At 42.5% G+C, this 22,547-nt stretch overlaps 2 protein-coding genes across 3 annotated transcripts in view; both read right to left on the bottom strand.

Moving 5' to 3' along the window:
• The window catches only part of LOC148368383 (uncharacterized), a 52,773-nt gene extending 42,329 nt beyond the window's left edge, over positions 1 to 10,444 (bottom strand). Inside the window, exon 1 of the mRNA XM_088330410.1 lies at positions 10,140 to 10,444. Coding sequence (XP_088186536.1) covers positions 10,140 to 10,248 — 109 coding nt within the window. The 5' untranslated portion in view covers positions 10,249 to 10,444. The remainder of the gene's footprint in view (positions 1 to 10,139) is intronic.
• Positions 1,913 to 18,830, bottom strand: LOC148368387 (uncharacterized). 2 transcript variants are annotated; one of them, XM_088330412.1, is made up of 2 exons: positions 18,483 to 18,830; positions 1,913 to 3,580 (listed from the first exon to the last, which is right to left on the bottom strand). In XM_088330412.1, exons 1-2 carry the CDS (start codon positions 18,589 to 18,591, stop codon positions 2,280 to 2,282), a joined length of 1,410 nt encoding a protein of 469 aa, XP_088186538.1. In that variant the 5' UTR covers positions 18,592 to 18,830; the 3' UTR covers positions 1,913 to 2,279. The 2 variants fall into 2 exon arrangements, with proteins under 2 accessions (XP_088186538.1, XP_088186537.1); XM_088330411.1 differs by lacking the exon at positions 1,913 to 3,580 and adding an exon at positions 12,499 to 14,871.
• Between the last annotated feature and the right edge of the window lie 3,717 nt (positions 18,831 to 22,547).

A 22,547-nucleotide genomic window follows, 5' to 3' on the forward strand; every position in this document is an offset into this window, starting at 1 on the left:
GACGCTTAAATTATCGTTCCGCGTCCATTCCAATTCTGTATACGTTTGCATAAAAATGGTGCGTAAAATATATCACTGGTGGCGTTACGAACACTTATTTTGGGGGTTTAATATGTATACAATGGGACACATCTTCATATCGATATACTTCGAATTTTATTGGCCAAACAATGTGTCAATTATCATTTGACCGGTAATGATTGGCTAGAGTTCTTCGGAGGTAAAGGAGGCGTTGTCGTTTTTTAGCAATACAGACCGGTATAGGCTAATGCAGGCTGAGGATCAAGAAGCGAAGCCGCAATTGGCCAAAAAAAGTGCCCATCAAAAGTTCAGAGGTTAACAACCTGTAGAAATTAGTTTTAGAAGTCTGTTTATTTGTAAACAGGAATTAGGGGGCTTAACACACAGCTCGTAAGAACGCAGAGATACTTTTAGACTGATTTTTTTTCATCCATCGATATTAAGGTGTGTTTTGGAGTAAAGCTTTTTAGACGCTCGGATTCACTGGACTCATGCGGATCTTACGTACTATCGTGGAACTTCATGGCTGCAAGACCATGACCTTGGTGAACGAATTGGGCTACTGATGGGTCACGTTCTATACATACTTATAACAGTTCATATTTCAGTGTATTGTTGTCTTACAATGTGGTCATGGTGATTTCCAGTCTCAACTTATTTTGGTCCAGGAAAAGCCAAGTCCCTTTTCTGTTTTGTCTTCAAGTTTCGGTTCTGGCAAACATCATCAGTCATATCATGATTTCTGACTCTTTTATGTTCAAAATAACAACACAATTCCAAATGGTTTTAAACTATATCTATTTGGTTCAGAATCCAAGTTGGTGGTTACCAATTTGGTCAGCAGGCAGAGCTCTCGGTTTCCAACGTGAATTCATTTGAAACAGCCTGTGACTGTATCATGAAGGATGCAACTTTAAACGCAATGTATTTTCAGCTTTAAATGATTGAGTTTGTAGTTTGTTGATATGGATAATAATTGATCAGTCCGGAAGAAAAATAACATAGACCCACGGATAATGCACGCAGTTTGATTTTAACAAACTACGTTTTATTCACGTGACAAAGAGAATTGGATCAACTGAAAGAATAAAGCACATTGTTGACATAAGCACTCAATGTTAGCAAGGGGGAAGGTGTAAGAAATGATAACAGGTTGACAGTACTGATGAATGAACCCGGTTTGAAGATAATAGACTAATTTAAATGATTAGGGATTGTTTTCATAGCGCACCGACATGGGATATTTGCCCTAAACACCAAAGAGGCTGTTGCACTAACCCTTTTTGTGTACTTTTGAGAAAAAAATGTCCCTCAGTGGAGGGGTGTGTGAGAAGCAGCACATGGCCAACCAGGAAGATGAAGAAATAAAGGTTTCTATCTCATTTGGCGGTGGACTTCACGGGGATTGTTCTCATCCGGACGACAGGGAGGGAGAGAACCACAGGCTCTCCGAGCTTCGGGGCTCTGGTGAGAACAGGCCACAACCCTGGGGACCTAGGTCGGCAATCTTAGTATAATAATAATTGTTGATAACAGGCAAAATTTTATGCAGACACACGAAGAAATAGATCATCTAGCAAAAAAACATGACCGATATGCAAATCAGGAATCTTTTGAATCCATATGAAGACTTTGGGGTTTCAAATCTTTATTATACTGTACAGATGGAGTCTGCTCACTTCCTGTGAATGAATGTGGGTTTTTCGATGTGTTGGCAGAGTCAGTGGTTGGAAAAAGGTGAGGGGAAATGGTTTTGTGGCAGTTATGTTCCTATAGACGGCCTGTGTGATACTTGAACAATTAAGTGTTTTTAAGCTCCCGCTTCCAGTAAATGTTTGACCACAAACCAAGCAGGCAAAAGACTTCGCACCAGTGTGGGTTCTGGGGTGTGATTTCTAGTATCATATGGATGAATTTTTTCTACCACAAAGTCAACAGGTCAAAGGTATATCACCGGTGTGGGCTCTAATGTGTTTCTTAAGGCTTCCACTTTTAGTGAATCTTAGACCACAAACTGACTAGGCAAAAGGCTTCTCGCCAGTGTGGATTCTAGTGTGTATTTTTAAGCTCCCACTCTCTGTGAATCCTTTTCCACAACTGAGCAGGAATAAGGCTTCTCGCCTGAGTGGGTTGGTTGGTGTAATTTGAAGCTACCATTTTGGATGAAAAAGCTTCTCGCCAGAGTGGGTTCTAGTGTGTTTTTCCAAGTCCCCACTCCATGTGAATGTTTTACCACAAACTGATCAGGCAAAGGACTTCTACCCAGTGTGAGTTCTCATGTGTTTTTTTAAGTCTGCACTCCGAATGAATCTTTTATCACAAACTGAGCAGGAAAAAGGCTTCTCGCCAATGTGGATTCTGGTGTGCATTTTTAAATGCCCACTCTCGGTGAATCTTTGACCACAAACTGAACAGCCATAAGGCTTCTCGCCAGTGTGGGTTCTCATGTGTTTTTTTAAGCCTCCATTCTGAATGAATCTTTTATCACAAACTGAGCAGGAAAAAGGCTTCTCGCCAGTGTGGATTCTGGTGTGCATTTTTAAGTTCCCACTTGCAATGAATCTTTGACCACAAACTGAGCAGGCAAAAGGCTTCTTGCCAGTGTGGGTTAGTTGGTGTGATTTCAACTGTACATTTTGGGTGAATCTTTGACCGCAAACTGAGCAGGAAAAAGGCTTCACACCAGTGTGGGTTCTAGTGTGCATTTTTAAGTGCCCACTCTCGGTGAATCTTTGACCACAAACTAAGCAGGCATAAGGCTTCTCGCCAGTGTGGGTTCTAGTGTGCAGTTTTAAGCGCCCACTCTCGGTGAATCTTTGACCACAAACTGAGCAGCCATAAGGCTTCTCACCAGTGTGAGTTCTCATGTGTTTTTTTAAGTCTCCACTCCCAATGAATCTTTTATCACAAACCGAGCAGGAAAAAGGCTTCTCGCCAGTGTGGATTTTGGTGTGCATTTTTAAGGGCCCACTCTCGGTGAATCTTTGACCACAAACTGAGCAGCCATAAGGCTTCTCGCCAGTGTGGGTTCTTATGTGTTTTTTTAAGTCTCCACTCCCAATGAATCTTTTATCACAAACTGAGCAGGCATAAGGCTTCTCGCCAGTGTGGATTCTGGTGTGCATTTTTAAGCTCCCACTTGCAGTGAATCTTTGACCACAAACTGAGCAGCCAAAAGGCTTCTCACGACCGTGGAATTTCATATGCAACTTCATACAAGACTTGCTTTGAAACGTTTTCCCACACTGAGAACATGTGTTACCACCTTCCGACTGCGAGTCGCTCTCAGCGTTTGCAGAGTGGGACGTGTCATCGTCATCCGTTTTCACGTGTTGACGGGAGCTGATGCTTTGAAGCTCCTGCCAACCTTTACTTTCAGAATGACCTTGATCTTCGACGGTCACTACCAAGACTGGAAAATTGTCCTCCTCTTTAAGAGGCTCCCCATCCGCTGTCTCTTGCTTAACGTGATAAGGCTTCAGATCCTCCTCCTCCTCAATTTTAACGGCAGGCAACTCTGGTTCCTGCCGCGCAGTAGGAAGATATTCTTGGCTGACGTCTGCAAGACACAAGTCACATTTATTTGTATTGCCCTTAACTCGTTCAGTGCCGTAACGTATTAGTACGTTTTCAGAGGCATTGTCCCCGAGTGCCTAAAGGTAAAAAAAATTCTAAAGGCTTAGGCGCTGCTGTATTAAACATCTGGGAATTGAATCACCAGTAGATGGTAGGAGTGGCTTTGATGAGATTTTAGTCAACACTTAATGCCGCGATTTGTTCCTGCATTCGCCGTATTACTCTGTATGGCAGAGAGTAGGCGCCGGCGTATATGCCAAGTAAGCGCAGTGTGATGAGAAAAGCTAATCATGGAATGGTCTGAAATTTTCATCGTAGGTGCATGTCCACTGTGAGAGATAAACTAATAAGAAAATTCCAGAAATCACATTGCATGATTTTTAACGATTTATTTGTGTGATACAGCTGCAAATAAGGATTTGAACACCTGTGTGTCATCTAAAATTCCTACACTGAAAGACCTGTTAGTCCACCCATGAGAAGTCCACCTGCACTCCATGTATCATCCTGAACATGATGAACCTGTTTGAGTTCGTCAGCTGGCTTAAGACACTTGTCCACCCCACACAATCAGTAAGACTTGAACTGTTAACATGGCAAAGACCAAAGAGCTGTCCAAAGACACCAGAGACAAAATTGTACACCTCCGCAAGGCTGGAAAGGGCTACGGAGCAATTGCCAAGCAGCTTGGTGAAAAAAGGTCCACTGTTGGAGCAATCGTTAAAATGCGAAAAGCTAAACATGACAGTCAGTCTCAATCGGAGTGAAGCCCCATGCAAGATACCACCTCGTCGGGTCTCGATGATTCTACGAAAGGTGAGGAATCCACCCGGAACTACACGACAGGAGTTGGTCAATGACTTGAAAAGAGCTGGGACCACCGTTTCCAAGATTACTGTAGGTAATACCCTAAGATGTCATGATTTGAAATCACACATGGCACGAAAAGTCCCCGTACTTAAACTAGCACATATCAAGGACCGTCTTCAGTTTGCATACGACCATTTGGATGATACAGAGGAGTTGTGGGAGAAGGTTTTGTGGTCAGGTGAGACCAAAATAGAACTTTTTGGTCATGATTCTACTAAGTGTGTTCAGAGGAAGAAGAATGAAGAGAGAAATCCTTACTGCAAAGCAAGGGGGTGCTTTGGGGGTGTTCTGCACATGGGACAGGACAAGTGCACTGCGTAAAGAGAGGATGACTGGGGCCATGTATTGTGAGATTTTGGGGAACAACCTCCTCTCCTTAGTCAGATCATTGAAGACGGGTCGTGGCGGGTCTTTCAACACCGCACTGACCCGAAGCACGCAGCCAGGAAAACCAAGGAGTGGCTCCGTAAAAACCATATCAATGTTCTAGCATGGCCGAGACAGTGTCCACAACTGAACCCAATCGAAAATCTTTGGAGGGAGCTCCAACTCAGAATTTCTTAGCGACAGCCCAGAAACCTGACCGATCGAGAGTAGAACTGTGTGGAGGAGTGGGTCAAGATCGCTGCTGCAGTGTGTGCAAACCTGGTGAAAGACTACAGGAAATGCTTGACACAGGCTACTGCACCAAATATTAAAGTGGAACCTCGGTTCTCGACCATAATCTGTTCCAGAACCCTGTTCGAAAACCGATTTGTTCGATAACCGAAATCATTTTTCCCATTAAAAATAATGTAAATCGTTTTAATCCGTTCCAACACCCTGAATGTTTACCCTGAATGTTTAACGTAAACTAAAGCTAACCCAGGCTAATCGTACATTTGCGTTATCGTAATCTTCCGTACAAAAGAATACGATAACATGAACGTGTAAAAATTAAAAAAAGGATAAAGAAAATAATTATGGATAGGATTTTTTACCTTTGTGGTGGTCAGCAGAAGGCGCAGGTGGACTGCCGTTGCTTGCTTATAGCACTCATTCCCTTAGCCACATCACTAGATTTCACAGGCCCCTTATTCTTTAGTATCGTACTGATCGTAGATTTAACCATGATTTATTCCCTAGCAAGATCAGGCACACCTCCTTCATATTAGGCCATTATTTCTTTCTTAAATGCAATAGTTGTACACACTACTCTTCTTTTTTCACCTGTAACAACTTTTCTGCTTGCACTGACTTTCTTCTGAGGCATAATAAGGGACTAAAACACCCGCACCCCGCTCAGCATCGCACCCTAGCGTACGCACTCACGCATTACCGGCGTTCGAACTCCAATTTTTTGTCCAAACAGCGAAGCAAGAATTTCTGGAATTTTTGGTCAGACGCCGATTTGTTCGAACTGAGAGGCGCTCGAAAACCGAAGTTCCGTTGTAATATTCATTTTCTCAGGTGTTCAAATACTTTTTGCTGCTATATCAGACAAATAATTTGTTCAAAAATCATGGATTTTTCTTTTTAGTTTATCCCTCTCACAGTGGACATGCACCTACGATGAAAATTTATGCCCCCTCTATGATTTCTAAGTGGGGGATGAAGCAAAATAGCAGTTCAATTACTATTCAATTACTTATTTTCTTCACTGTAAGTATTTTGAATGAATGAGCGAGACAGAAGCCCGGACCTTATTCGAAAGGAAAGTTCGGTGGACGTCGACGGCCAAATACGAGATGTCAAGGACGTTGCAGAAAATAAAACGACCAACCTGCTCTGTTCAAAACAACCCGGAGTATCTTGTAAACAGCTCCTGGCAACTCTGGTTCCTGCCACGCAGTAGCAAGATATTCTTCACCGATGTCTGCAACACACAAGTGAAAAGGCATTCATTTGTGACGCCTTTATTCACAGAAACTCACAAAAGAGACGCACAGAACACCACAGGGTTTCTACAGCTTAAGGCAAGTTAAATTCAAGACTTTTTTAATGGCTTGGGGTGTCAAATTTAAGACAAAGTTGACCAAAAAACACACACATTTGAAACAAACAAAAACACTACATGAATAAGAGGCAATTTTAAACAAATGTTTGTTTTATTTTATTTATTTTAATTACATTTTGGTCCAGTTAAAAACGTTTGAGCTGAAAAACAGCACTCTCCAGAGTTTAAGACATTTAAGCAGGTTGCAATGGGTGTTGCAAGGGCCTCAGTGAATAATACACAGTCAACCTCAACTTAAATATAGACTAGGTTATAGAGAGATCCAGCTTCCTGTCTCAAAATTTCAAAAGATGCAGCAGGTTCTACAGTAGCATGCTTCTGGTCCAGGTGCCAATCTGAATACTCAGAACGCCTGAACCTTGCAAACTTCTAAGCTCGTCCTTCTCCCTCAAGGACGAGGAAACAAAAGTATGAGGTTACTTTTAAGCTATTAAATATCGGTGTGTCTTAAGTCGAAATTTGAACATTTTCCGTCATGAGGTGTCGGACAGTCCCAAACGCAGGGAACAAGGGATGTGGTGTAACACGACTTGAGAGACGTTTATTTAAACAGCAACAACAAAAGACTGTACAGGTGAGAAGAAGTGTGGGACTTGGGTAGTAGAGGAGGAGATCTTGAGAGGGAAACTTGAGAGCGGATCTTTGAGTGGCGAGAATCTTGAAAATAGGTTACTTGGTAATACCTTTAAGAAAACGCTCGGAGTGGCAGGTCTTGGGACAAGGAGGGAACACTTGGGGAAGTTCTTGGGGATCAGAGAATCTTGAAAAAGAGACTACTAGTAAGAGGACGTTTGTCTTGAAGTGGAGAAACTGGAACGTGAAGGGAATTGAAAGAGGAAGTCATGGGAGGCGACGCTTGTCGTTGTGGTGAGTCTACTGGAATAGAAACGGTTCAGCAAAATGAGGTGGGAGCCTGGGGTATTTGAAGTAAGGTGGCTGATTGTCTAATTGCAAACACCTGGGTAGAGAAAAAGTGGAGCAGGCTGGAAAATGGGGTGAAGCTGCCATGGTTTGGAGATTAGAAGGACTGAAGGCACAAAACCCTGACATTTCCACATGGTGGTCTAAAATCCACACACACAAAAATAAAATACGGCTTAAAGGATTACTACAACCACTTTCAGCAGTTTTCCTGTATTCAGTACCAATATGTTTGTATAGAGGAGACCGGGTAACATTTTGCTTTCTCCCTCCCCATTAATTTGGTCATATACCAGCATGAAACTGAAGCCAAGAATGTGGTCATAAGAGCTTCTTGCCAGAAATGTGACATTTTTCATCAGGTTTGACATGGAATACAAAAATAACAGTGAAAAAGAAAAAGGTGGAAATTTTACCGGCAATTGTGTTTTTGGACCATATAATTGAGAAACCTGGGCCCCCGGGTGGCCTGCTTTGCCAGGCGAGGGTGCCGAGGTGGAAAGGAACCATATGATGCGGTGGGGGTAAACCTGTGTATGCTGATGAAGGGTTGCATGTTATATTACTTCAGCCCTTGTTGTGCAGTGGGCTTAATGTTCGGTGTCTGGTTGGGAAGAGCCGAGTGGAATGGATTTTTTGGGTGAATGCGAGTGTGTTCTTGACTGTAGCTGCCTCCCACTAGGGCAGGGGTCGGCAAGCTATGACACGCGTGCCACCACTGGCACGCGAGGGGTTAACCAATGGCACGCGAGCGCACGGCAAAATAATACAAATAATAGTTTTTTTAAAAGCGCATTTTACCTCAAATTTAGACATTTTCAGTTGTGCGCCGTGTTTAGCGCCCCTCCTTTTCTGTTTTGTGTTTGAGTGCGTGTCTGAAACCAGCAGAGGAGAGCTCCGTGTTTTAAAGCAGCCAACGAAACACATGCCCTTGATAAATGAACGAATCATGACGGCAAAAAAAATCTCGTCCCTTTCAGACGAATAGAATATACCTTTATTGTCATTGTTACAACATGGCATATATTGTGACAACGAAATTGGACGTGGCACTCCAGGTCCATATTTTACAGTGAGGATAAGGAAAACAAAGAGATAAAGGAACAAAGAAGATGTTTTTACTGTCTTTGTTGTATCGGCTTTGTTTTCCTCTGGATGGGGAGGGTATGAGGGGGTGAGGGACAGACAGAGATGGGCGGATCCAACTAGATGTTTGATCTTACTGAACACACAGTCCAGTGTTTATCTTTTCAAATAATCAGGCCATGATTCAGTATTTTTGCAATCTTCAGACGAGGAACTGTAATAGTCATCCATATCAGTAAGTGGCAGTGGATCTTTATAGACTTTTCATATATTAATTATCTGCTCATGGGGTAGCACAGTACATTTAATAACTTAATATGTTAAACAAAGCGGTTTAAGATTGCACTGTAAGAAATAAAAACAAAACACTTCATTCTTTTTTATTTGAAGTATTATTTTCTTCTTTTTATATCCTAATTATCTGCTTATGAGGTAGTACAGTGAAATATTTGACAACTTCATTTTCACACATTTTCGATGGACGGTGTGCCTCGGGACCTTTTTATAAATAAAAGTGTACCAACCAAGGGTTGAGAAACACTGAGTTATACTATTGAAATGTACGTCCATGTTGTATCTGGACTGGTGTAAAATGACAGCTCTGTTGGATATTAAAAAAATTATTGTGCGAGTCATTAATCTTGGTGTGAACATTTGAAAGTGGCACTCCGCACCGAAAAGGTTGCTGACCCCTGCACCAGGGAATATGGCTTTCTTATATAAAGATAGAAAATCGAGACAATCTCACTCAGTCTTCAAACCTCTTGCGTGAGGTCAAAATGAAAAGGAGAGTATCTTTTATCAACGGCATCCCAAAAAATCTCTTCCGATGGGTCAAACTTTGAGTGTACAATGGTCATCGTGCTGCTGGTGATACAAGTGCACACGGTCTCTCCTATATGTTTTAAAGAATCAGTCCGAAGAGCATGGGACTTCTCCGGACCAAACTACAGGGTCTGTGCAGCTTTTTCATGGCCAAATTCAAGCACTTATTAAGGACTTTTAAAGCCAATTTTCCAATTTCTCCAGGACCATCGAAGAAGAAAATTCCACAACAATCAAAAGAACGGGAGCCTAAACCTTAGTGTCAGACCTTAAACGTATTTCGGAACCCTAAAATCGTTGAAAATTCTAACTTGCAGCCAAAACCTTAGCAAATAACCCTTCACCCCAAACTTTAGACCTAACCCCGTTTCAAACTGTAACCTTAGCCTTACACTAGCTGTAACTCCAGCCCTAAACCTCGTTCTATTTTTTGGAAACCTACATTCAGTTGAGAACCCTAATATGGGGCTCAAACCCTAGTTCATAACCCTCAACTTATACCAAGAAGAGATCCGCATCTAACGTAATTGCTTCTCTATAAAAAGACAGAATTTCTTTCACTACTACGAAGCAATATGCTGGGAGGGGCTGCTCCCTTCATGGGGACAGATGCGCACACTGTGTGCTGAGGGGGCAGGAGAGTCCAAGCTAGTGTCCGGTGACATATAAATAAAATTATATACAAGATGACATAGGCGCAGCCCAGACTGCCCTCATTACTACATACACTTTTCTTTGGGTGGGCAGAGCGTGTCCGTGGGTGTGTAACAGCCACCCCCGGCCCCCATCCCCCACTAGTAACGCCCCTGATGTCAAGGATGTAGCAAATGCGAAAATGACCAACCTGCCCCGAGATGGTTGGAAACAGCGTCCAGTCGTCGACGTTCACGCTCGGTCTCCTCTTTGGTTCCCAGAAGCTTCTCTTGAAGAGGTCCTTCCCCACTGGAGCACATTTTCTCTGCGTTTGAAGCTCAACGAAAAAACGCCACGAGGTGTCGCTCCAACTTGGGAGTAAAAAGCACAAACTTTCGAAAGGGACCGCAAATCGATACTTCTGTCGAGCTTAGGTAGTTTTAAGTCGACTACAGGACTTTTAGTAGTTTTCTCGACATTTTCTTGTTCGGCGGTGGTGCGGCAGCCATGACACCTTCTCCTTCCAAAACCCACCGCAATGGATTGTGGGACACAGATACAAATAGGAGACCGGAAAGGTCGGCGTGCTGTAGCAGCCCGCTAACGAGCGTGCCTACGTGTCGGCCATGTTGGTCGGGGCAACTCCGCGCAATGGATGTACATTGAAAAGAAATCAAAAGCTGCTCATTTTAAAACTGATTTCCATGTGGGTAATTTGTTGTTATCAACGTCAACACTTGCTCTTGTAACGTAAAATTAACTTGAAAAATATTTAAAAACTAAAAAATGTTTCTGAAAAAAACAACAATTTACTAACCATTATAGAAGTTAATATTTAACACTGTGTAACGGGTGTATTAATAACTTTAGTTTTGTTGAAATTCCTGCTGAAATTGGTTTGTATAATTTTTGTATAAGTGTCCTCCATTGACGAGTCCAACAGCGCTACCTGCTGGTATAGGGTAAGCATACCTGTCGCGCTCCAGGGCTCAATGCCCTTACAAACTGTCGTATTTTCCCTTACAAAATACAAGATAATCTTACACCATATATTTTTTCAAACGTGTTTATTTATGTAGTTTAACGTGTTATATTGTACACGTGTTTCTTGATATCCTTCTGTAAATATTCTTAATAATAATTAAAAAAAAAAATCAGAAACAATTGTTTTCAGCGTAACGGAAACATCCATTAACAACACTTTAAATTTAAATTTTAAAATAAAGATATTTTTGGAGGAAAACATTTATTGGCATTTCTTTTTTGTAAACCAAACCACAATATCAACCATTGATGTTTGTATTTTAAATTTCAGACAGACTATTTAACAAGGACAGAAAAGATAAACCTTTGTAGCCTTGTGACTGGGAAACATGCTTCCGACGATAATTGTATTGTTTTAATAAGCTTATTATATGGAATACGATCGCTATTGTCGGAAGCGCAGCAGAATGCTCATTCACACGAGGGGGGGATTTTGCAGGGGAGTCGAAATTATGCACTACAGCGGCAAACACATGAACACAATAGCATCAAACGCTCGCTTCGTTTGCAACGGAAAAAAATGATGCAGAGATAGAGGCTACCGCGGCCAACTCATTTGACTTTATTGATTTGCCGTTTGGTAATAGTCGGTATATACCGGATGGTACCCATTATTGACAAATTTGCGTTTTTCCGTAGATTTTCTTGTACGTCGTACACGTCTTAAAATGCATAATAAACGTACTTTGTACGGCAAAAACGTACAGCTTAACAGGAATGGGTAAGGTTTAGTTTAGCCTCTGATTTTATGACCGGAATGTGGATATTGTTAGCGGGCTCCAGCGCGTTGCATGGGTGTCGTAACAGGTGAGACGATAGCTTAAAGCCTTACCTGGTATTGTGTCAAATTGGATCTCAAACTTAAAAACTAAAATGTGCATTTTACACATTTTTCTATGTGTATGTAAAGATGTCTCCAAAAGTGCCTATTTGGAGACGACCAGTTTACAGTTGTAAAACCTCTTTCGGCCATTTTTTTCTTGGACATTGCTAGAGTTGTAAACGCTTAAATGATCGTTCCGCGTCCATCTCAATTCTGCATACATGCGCATAAAAATGATGGGTAAAATACAGTGGGACCTCGGTTATCGCGGTTAATGGGGACCAAAACCACCCGCGATAAGTGAAAATCCGCAAAGTAGCGGTGCACCTTCCAAATCCCTTTTCTGTTTTGTCTTGACTTAACACATCGTTAAGTTTCGGTTCTGGCAAAAGTCATCACTCATATCAAAATTTCTGACTCTTTCATGGGCAAAATAACAACACAATTCCAAATGGCTTTAAATTATATCTATTTGGTTCAGAATCCAAGTTGGGGGTTACCTATTCGGTCAGCAGGCGGTGCTCTCGGTTAGCAACACAAATTCATTTGAAACAGCCCGTGACTGGCATTTATCATTAAGGATGCAACTTTAAACACAATGTATTTTCAGCTTTAAATGTTTGATTTTTTAGTTTGTTGATATGGATAATGATTGATCAGTCCGGAAGAAAAATAACATGGACCCAAGGATAATACACACAGCTTGACTTTAACAAACTACGTTTTATTCACATGACAAAGAGAATTGGATCAAATGAAAGAATAAAGCACATTGTTGACAACAAGAAACATGACACATGTGCAAATCATTTATCTTTTGACTCCATATGAAGACTTCGGGGTTTCAAATCTTTATTATACAACTGTAGAGTCTGCTCACTTCCTGTGAATGAATGTGGGTTTTTTGATGTGTTGGCAAAGTCAGAATTTGGAAAAAGGTGAGGGGAAATGGTTTTGTGGAAGTTATGTTCCTGTAGATGGCCTGTGTGATCCTTGGGCAATTAAGTGTTTTTAAGCTCCCACTTCCAGTAAATGTTTGACCACAAACCGAGCAGGCAAAAGTCTTCTCGCCAGTGTGGGTCCTCGTGTGTACATTCAAGTTTCCTTGTTGGCAAATGGAAGGCGCAGGTGGACGGTGGGGAGAGGAAAATCATCAAAAGTTTTTCAACCTCTTCCAAATTCCAGAAATTGAGCAGGCAAAAGACTTCACACCAGTGTAGGTTCTGGTGTGTGATTTCTAGTGTCCGACATGGATGCATTTTTTTCTACCACAAAGTCAACAGGTCAAAGGTACATCACCGGTGTGGGTTCTAATGTGTTTCTTTAAGCTTCCACTTTTAGTGAATCTTAGACCACAAACTGAGCAGGAAAAAGGCTTCTCACCAGTGTGAGTTGGTTGGTGTAAATGAAGTGTCCATTTTGGATGAAAAGGCTTCTCGTCAGTGTGGGTTCTAGTGTGTTTTTTATAAGTTCCCACTCCATGTGAATGTTTTACCACAATTTGAACAGGCAAAAGACTTCTACCCAGTGTGGGTTCTAGTGTGTACATTCAATTGTCCACTATGGGTGAACTTTTTACCGCAAACTGAGCAAGAAAAAGTCTTCTCGCCAGTGTGGGTTAGTTGGTGTGATTTCAAGTGTCCATTTCGGGTGAATTTTTTACCACAAACTGAGCAGGCAAAAGGCTTTTCGCCAGTGTGGATTCTAGTATGTATTTTTAAGCTCCCACTCTCTGTGAATCCTTTTCCACAAACTGAGCAGGAATAAGGCTTCTCGCCTGTGTGGGTTAGTTGGTGTGATTTCAAGTGTCCATTTCGGGTGAATTTTTGACAGCAAACTGAGCAAGAAAAAGTCTTCTCGCCAGTGTGGGTTCTCATGTGTTGTTTTAAGTCTCCACTCTGAATGAATCTTAGACCACAAATTGAGCAGGCAAAAGGCTTCTCCCCAGTGTGGGTTCTAGCGTGTACATTCAGTTGTCCACGATCGGTGAACTTTTTACCGCAAACTGAGCAAGAAAAAGGCTTCTCGCCAGTGTGGATTCTGGTGTGTATTTTTAAGCTCTCACTTCTAGTAAATTTTTGACTGCAAACTGAGCAGGAAAAAGGCTTCTCGCCAGTGTGGGTTCTCATGTGTTTTTTTAAGTCTCCATTCTGAATGAATCTTTTATCACAAACTGAGCAGGAAAAAGGCTTCAAGCCAGTGTGGGTTCTAGTGTGCATTTTTAAGCGCCCACTCTCGGTGAATCTTTGACCACAAACTGAGCAGGCATAAGGCTTCTCGCCAGTGTGAGTTCTCATGTGGTTTTTTAAGTCTCCACTCCGAATGAATCTTTTATCACAAACTGAACAGGAAAAAGGCTTCACGCCAGTGTGGATTTTGGTGTGCATTTTTAAGCGCCCACTCTCTGCGAATCTTTGACCACAAACTGAGCAGGCAAAGGGCTTCTCGCCAGTGTGAGTTCTCATGTGTTTTTTTAAGTCTCCACTCCGAATGAATCTTTTATCACAAACTGAGCAGGAAAAAGGCTTCTCGCCAGTGTGGATTCTGGTGTGCATTTTTAAGCTCCCACTTGTAGTGAATCTATGACTACAAATTGAGCAGGCAAAAAGCTTCTCGCCAGTGTGGGTTAGTTGGTGTAATTTCAAGTCTCCATTTTGGGTGAAATTTTTACCGCAAACTGAGCAGGAAAAAGGCTTCTCACCAGCGTGGAATTCCATATGCAACTTCGTATAAGAGTTTTTCCCACTCTGAGAAGATGTGTTACCACCTTCCGACTGTGAGTCGCTTTCAGCGTTTGTAGAGTGGGACGTGCCATCATCATCATCATCCGTTTTCACGTGTTGACGGGAGCTGTTGCTTAGGGGCTCCTGCCAACTTTTGTCTTCAGGTTGACCTTCATCTTTGATGGTCACTAGCAAGACTGGAAAATCGTCCTCCTGTTTAACGCGAACAGGCTCCCCATCCTCCTTCTCTTGCTTAACGTGACAGGGCTTAAGTTCCTCCTCCTTCTCCTCAATTTTAATGGCAGGCAACTCTGGTTCCTGCCGTGCAGTAGGAAGATATTCTTGGCTGACGTCTGCAAGACACAAGTCACATTTATTTGTATTGCCCTTAACTCCTTCAGTGCCATAACATACGTTTTCAGAACCTTGTCCCCGAGTGACAAAACGTAAAAAAATTCTAAAGACTTAGGCGCTGCTAAGTATTAGGCCTCTGGGAATTAAATCACCACTAGATGGTAGGAGTGGCTTTGATGAAATTTTTGTCAACACTTAGTGCCCCGATTTGTTCCTGCATTCGCCGTATTACTCTGTATGGCAGAGAGTAGGCGTCGGCGTATATGCCAAGTAAGCGCAGTGTGATGAGAAAAGCAAAGATGTAAGTACATACTGTTAACAATTCAAATCTTTATTCCTTCTAAAACCACCATTCCTGGACTTCAGTTCAGCATTCAACACCATCATCCCACAACATCTGGTAGACAAAATGAGACTCCTGGGTTTCAACACCCCCCTGCGGAACTGGCTGCTGGACTTCCTCTGTGACAGACCCCAATCAGTGCGGATAGGTCAGAACAGTTCAGATGTCATCTACCTCAGCACGGGCTCCCCCCAAGGCTGCGTCCTAAGCCCCTTGCTGTTCACCTTGATGACACACGACTGCGTCCCTAGGTCCGCCACAAACCACATCGTGAAGTATGCTGACGACACAACAGTGGTGGGCCTCATCAGGGATGACAACGACCTGGCCTACAGAGAGGAGGTGGAGCAGTTGGTGGGCTGGTGCAGGGACAACAGCCTGGTCCTGAATGTCGACAAAACTAAAGAGATCATTGTCGACTTTAGGAAAAACCAGCCCAACCATGCCCCACTTTGCATCAACAACAAGGCTGTGGAGGTTGTCAGCAGTATCAAGTTCCTAGGGGTGCACATTACAAACAAACTCACCTGGTCCGTGAACACTGCATCACTGGTTAAGAGGGCACAGCAGCGCCTGTACTTCCTGCGGAGGATGAGGAGAGCCCACCTGCCCCCACCCTCCCTCATCACATTCTACAGGGGCACCATAGAGAGTATCCTGACCAGCTGTATCTCTGTGTGGTGTGGAGGCTGCAGCGCTACCGACTGGGGTAGTGTGAGGAGGGTAACGAGGACAGCAGAGAAAATAATCGGGACTACACTTCCCTCCATTCAGGACATTGGCCAGAAGCGCTGCCTATCCCATGCTAAGAACATTACCGGGGACCCCTCTCACCCCCATCATGGACTGTTCACTCTGCTAGCCTCTGGGAAGAGGTTCTGCAGTGTGCGGTGCAGGACCACCAGGCTCCGCAATAGTCTAGTCCCCCTGGCCATTAGACTGTTAAATGGTCAATCTAACATATAGTTAACTTAAATCTAAACGGCTGCTAAATCTGACTTTTTGCACTACTGGCAGTTTTTTATAGCTTGCCACTCATTGCACATTGCTCTCTGCACTATGGTAATTACAGCGTTATTGTTACAGTGTTAATGTTACTGTGTACCTGACTTGTTAACCTGACTGCCCATTTTGCACATCTGGTTAGCTACTCTTCTTGCACTATCGGCACTATGGTAAAATACTATACGTAGCCAATTACAATACAACTTTATTTATATCTGTACATTCAAGGAAACTGTGGGGGTCAGATGCATCGACATTTCGTTCTGTATACACGTGTACTAGAATGACAATAAAGTAGATCTGAATCTGAATGACGACCTGAATTATGTGATCCAACACCCGAGGCATCAGGGGCTGAGAATTCAAAGTTCATGATTAAGTTGAGTGTTCTTCCAATCAAATGTTATTTTTCAAGCAAAGCGCCCTTGTGTTTATGGAAAGTATTGATTAGATATTCTATGTATCGAAAATATAGATATTTTAAAAAAAGCAGAGGCGAAACTTCTGCTTCAAATGCATCGTTTTGCAAGGAGCCATTTTTCTTCGAACCTTTCCGGGAAAGAAGTATTTTCAAAAAACTTGGCAATGTCATCAAATCAACTAAATCAACTGTTGTCTCATGTAAGATGACCGTTAAAGCTTCTTCTTGGTGTGCCCTATTCCTGGATAGCTACAGAGCTAGATTTTCTGTAGGCCTTCAAAAGAGTCAATATGGCCAACATCGGCAGCAATCAGCACTTCCCATTTGAGAGGAACGTATGGCACTAATCAGAAACAGTTAAATATTTTTGAATTTACAAAATATAAAACGTAAGTGGGCAGAAACCGTGACGGGAGCGAGGGGGTTGTTTTTAAAGGTTGGGTGCGACATTTTAAAACTTAAGCCTGTAAACAGGACTTTGAGCCAGAAGATGACAACAGAGTAACGCATGTTTTGCATTTATTTCTTAGACACGCTCAAATGAACTCAGTTGAGCATTGCTCACACGTCCTTAATAGAGAAAGTCTAGATTCAAACACATGGTCGTGTAAAATCCGCCCACACACAAATAAAGCAAATCATTTATTACGTGTAAAAATAGACGTCTTTGAAAAGAATCAGCGAGAGAGAAGCCCGGGTCTTATACTACTCAACAGCGGAACGTTAGATGTCAAGTAGTAATGTGCCTGTCAGTTCGAGTCCCTGAAGGATGTGCCAAGTATTTCAGATGAGTGCTTCGTGTAGTGCGAGGCAATGTGTGTGTTGATCACGTAAGCTGAGTCATTTGAAGCCCCGTCAAACGCGTCTGCCATGTCATCGATTCAGAGAATGACTCTCTAGCAAAGAGTGTTATTTGAATAAAAGCGCCAAATAACGCTGTACTTTGGAAAATAACGTCTGGAATATGCACTTTGTTTTTCCTTATTTGGCACTTTCACTTGTTGCACGAGCACAAACATAGACCGAGTGCCAAAGAATTATTCATGTTAAAGCACTCTTTCAGAGAATGATTATTGGATGCATCAAGCATGTTACAAATTAGCCCGTCCACGAGATGGCGTCATCGAGGACATGATTCATCTCAAAGCCCCTACGTGTGTGTGAAACATTTCCCTGCAGGGCTTCACTGCTTTATGGGGCTTCATTTTGCCATTACTTAACTGTCAAGGATGTTGTAGAAACTACAGTGAGCAACCTTGTCTGTTGCCCTAGAAAATAAGGTCCAGTGAAGAAAATACATTTTTGAACATCCTGTTTTGCTTCTTCTCCCACTTAGAAATCATGGAGTGGTCTGAAATTTTCATTGTAGGTGCATCTCCACTGTGAGAGAGATAAACTAAAAAGAAAAATCCAGAAATCACAATGCATGAGGTTCGAGAGCGTTCTCCATCCGGGCCCCGGTGCTGTGGAATGCTCTTCCCTCTGAGATTCGATCTAGAACCTCAGTGGAACTGTTTCAATATAGGCCAATCAATCAAGCTGAAAGAGTCGCTTCTGTAAAAAAAAGACAGAATTCCTACGACAAAGCAATATGCTGGGAGGGGCTGCTCCCTCCGTAGGGACTGATGCGTGCCCTGTGTGCTGAGGGGGGAGGAGAGTCCAAGCTAGTGTCCGGTGACTTACACAATTATATACGAGATGACGTGTGCGCGCCGCCCAGACTGCCCTCATTACTACATCAACTTTTCTTTTGGTGGCCAGAGCGTGTCCATGGGTGAGGGACCAGCCGCCCCTCCCTGGTAACGCCCTGAAGGATGTAGCAAAAAGCGAAAATGACCAACCTGCCCCGAGCTGCTTGGAAACACCGTCGGGTCGTCGACATTCTCGCTCGGTCTCCTCTTTGGCTCCCCAAAGCTTCTCTTTAAGAAGTCCTTCCTCACTGGAGCACATTTTCTCCGCGTTTGAAGCTCAACGCTTGATTTGGACCGAGTGTAATAGGAAAAACGCCACAAGATGTCGCTCCAACTCGGGAATAAAAAGGAAAAACCTTCGAAAAGGACCCCAAAGTGATACTTCTGTTGAGCTTACGTAGTTTTCAGTTGACTACAGGATTTTTGGTAGTTTTCTCGACATTCTCTTGTTCGGCGGTGGTGCGGCAGCCATGACAGCTTCTCCTTCCAAACTCCACCGCAAAGGATTGTGGGACACAGATACAAACAGAGGACTGGATTGGACAGCGTGCTCTAGCAGCCCGCTAACTAGCGTGCCTGCGTGGCGGCCATGTTGGCAGGGGCAACGTATGTACATTGAAAAGTAATCACGAGCTGCTCATTTTAAAACTGATTTTCATGTGGGTAACTTGTGGTTATCAACGTCAACACTTGCTCTTATAACAGGAAATTAACATAAAGAATATTTAAAAACTAAAAAGCTTTTCTGGAAAAAAAAAGAATTTAAAAACCATTCTAGAAGTTAAAATTTAACACTGTGTAACGGGTGTCATAATAACTTGTGTATAAGTGTCCTGGAATGACGAGTCCAACAACACTACCTGCTGGTATGGGGTAAGGTTTAGTTTAGCGTCTGATTTTATGACCGGAATTCGGATATTGTTCGCAGTCTCCAGCGCGCTGCAAACAGAAAGCCAAGATCTTTTGGTGCTCTGCAAAAAAATGAACCGACAACATTAAAACCACAACTGACAAATAACGCAACATACACAGTAATGTGATCGAAATTGTCAAGCTGTTTGGATTTATTTTCGTTTTGTTTCTGTCTCCATTTATGTTAGTTTTGCCTTACGTGTTGTACTACTCCACTGAAATGGGTAGGGTTACTTTAACTGGATTACTTTCAATGACTTTTGGATGACTCCAAAACCAAATATGCTAATAAAAGACAAAATAAACTAGATATGAATAAAATGACTCAATTTTGTGCAGGCTTGGGGAGTAACAGAATACATGGAAGGGCAAAAATGATGTTGACAAGCTGTTTGGATTGATTTTCGTTTTGTTTCTGTTGCATTTAATGTTCATTTTGCCGGAGGTCAAAGAGATCAAAGCCAGGAGAGATAGCTTACCACGTGTCATGAGTCATCTTTTTATTCATATTTACTTTCTTTTGTGTTTTATTAGCATATTTGGTATTAGAATAATCCAAAAGTAGTTGAAAGTAATCCAGTTAAAGTAACCCTATCCAACCCTGTGCGTAATGACCTCACATAAATCAAAACAACTTAACGCAATATCACGAGTAAGAGCGCCATGAAATTGGCAAATCTTAACCCTAACCACATGGTGTGTGTGTATGTTGTGTCGCTCATTGCAGCAAGTGTAATAAAAGCCTCCTCATCCAGTCCAGCCTGAATGTGGATCCTTGGTGGGACAGCTACACCGCGGTTTTATTTATATATGTATATATTTTCGTCCTCATTGCAAGTGCCACTAACATTAAATAATCCACATTGGCACACACAGAAATAGAAGTGTTTTTTCCTCGCCTGAATTTGTTTTTGCAATCAAATGCCTGCAAATGAGTGTAGCATGGGTGTCTTGTCAAATCACATTTATTTATAGAGCCCTTGATCACAAAAATGTCTCAAAGGACTGCACAGGATTACAATGACACCATTACCTGATCTTAAACAAACATGCGGGCAAGGAAAAACTCAAAACCTCAGCGTAAAGAAAAAAGAAACCTTGAGAGAGAGCTGCTAAAGGCTGTTTCTTTTTTGGACACATGTGTGGCCAATAAGACTTATAGTCGGGAGGAACTTATTCAATTGGGTGGGCGTCTAAATTTCGACTTTTCGGGCACTTTTTACACCGCCTATGATATCCCGAACGAGCTACAAAGAGATCCGACGTCTCTCTGGACAACTACTCCTCCTAAGAAACGACGACGGAGGTGCCGTAAAGACAGAAAGCAGAAGCGGGGTTACCGTGCGGGTAAATGTGTGAAGCGTGCGAAATCGAAGGAGCAAGAAAGACGCGAAGATGTGACTAATTTCACCATTCATTCTTCGCCGGACAACCGACGTGTTAAACTCAACGCACACGAACGGTGACATCTTGTGACGATCTCTACAAAGACTACAAAGACTTCAGCTAAGTCAAATGATTCAGCAAATTACTGACGTATTGTGTGCAATTACTGTAATGCACTCCTCTCCGGTCTCCCGATGTCCAGAATCAAGGTTCTTAGGCTGGTACAAAATGCCGCAGCGAGGCCTTTAACTAGGACAAAAAAGTCCGATCACATCACACCGATTTTGGCTAACCTGCATTGGATCCCTGTTAGCCTTAGATGTGATTTCAAGGTTCTCTTAGTATTATACAAAATCATACATGGACTTGCTCCATCTTTTCTTTCAGATCTGATTTCCCCCTATGTCCCGGTCCGAAGCCTTTGTTCTGAGAGCGCCTTCTGGTGATCCCAAGAGCCAAGAAGTGTTCCGCTGGTTCGAGAACGTTCTCCATCCGGGCCCCGGTGCTGTGGAATGCTCTGCCCCCTGAGATCCGATCTGCAACCTCAGTGGAAATGTTGAAATCTAAGCTTAAAACTCACTTCTACTCTATAGCATATGAATAACCTACTCTTCTCGTCGGCTCCAGCTCAGGGGAATGTATAATAATAGTCTGAAAAATAGTCTGTGTAATATAGTGTAATAACCTGTGAAGCCCTTTGAGACTCAAGGGGGTAATCCCCCTTCCAGGATGACCAGGGTGGAATAGATTTAGCATTGAGTGACAGTACACAAACAATAGTAAACATCAATAAAAAAAAGAACACGAGGTAACATGTTGAAATTTGTGACAGCAACGACGCCCACAGCCTTAACAGCTGAGACAATAGCTTGAAGCCTTACCTGGTACCGTGTCAAATTGGATCCCAAACTTAAAAACTAAATAGTGCATTTTACACATTTTTCTATGTGTAACCGCGGTGTACTTGTCCCACCAAAGATCCACATTCACGCTGGACTCGATGATGAGGTTTTTATTACAGTTACTGCAGATGAAATGAGTCACAACATTAGCTTTTATGCTGGCTTTGATCTCGTTAGCAGCTCTATCTGTAGACTGCCAACAAACCCAGCCTCCCGGTCACATGTCAGAAGCCAAAACCAGACCCCACCCCATACCAGCAGGTGGCACTGTTGGAGTCATCATTGCAGGACACTTACCAAAAACTATACACATATTTCAGCAGGAATTTCAATAAAACAAAAGTTATTATTACACCCGTTACATATGTGTATGTAAAGATGTTTCCAAAAGTGCCTATTTGGAGACGACCAATTTACAGTTCTAAAACCTCTGCAAATGTTTATTTTATTTCGGCCATTTTTTTTCTTGGACATTGCTAGAGTTGTAGACGCTTAAATGATCGTTCCGCGTCCATAAAAATGGTGGGTAAAATATATCACTGGTGGCGTTACAAACACGTATTTCAGGGTTTAATATGAATACAATGGGACACATCTTCATGTCGATTTATTTCGAATTCTATTGGCCAAACAATGTGTCGATTATCATTTGAGCTGGTCACAATTGGCTAGAATTCTTCGGAGGTAAAGGAGGCGTTGTCGTTTTCGGCAAAACAGACCGGGATAGGCTAATGCGGGCTGAGAACCAAGAAGCGAAGCCGCGATTGGCCAAAAAAGTTGTCCATCAAAGGTTCAGAGGTTAACGGCCTCGAGAATAGTTTTAGAAGTCTGTTTATTTATAAACGGGAATTAGGGGGCTAAACACACAGCTCGTAACAAGGCAGAGATACTTTTCGACTGATTTCTTTTATCCATCCGTATTATGGTTTGATTTGAAGTAAACCTTTTTATACGCTCGGATTCTTCACACGAATGTTGCATACTATCATGGAACTTCATGGCTGCAAGACCATGT

Source organism: Urocampus carinirostris, chromosome 3, assembly GCF_059441175.1.
Source record: "Urocampus carinirostris isolate Australia breed hairy pipefish chromosome 3, RoL_Ucar_1.0, whole genome shotgun sequence".
In the NCBI taxonomy this organism is placed as follows: domain Eukaryota; kingdom Metazoa; phylum Chordata; class Actinopteri; order Syngnathiformes; family Syngnathidae; genus Urocampus; species Urocampus carinirostris.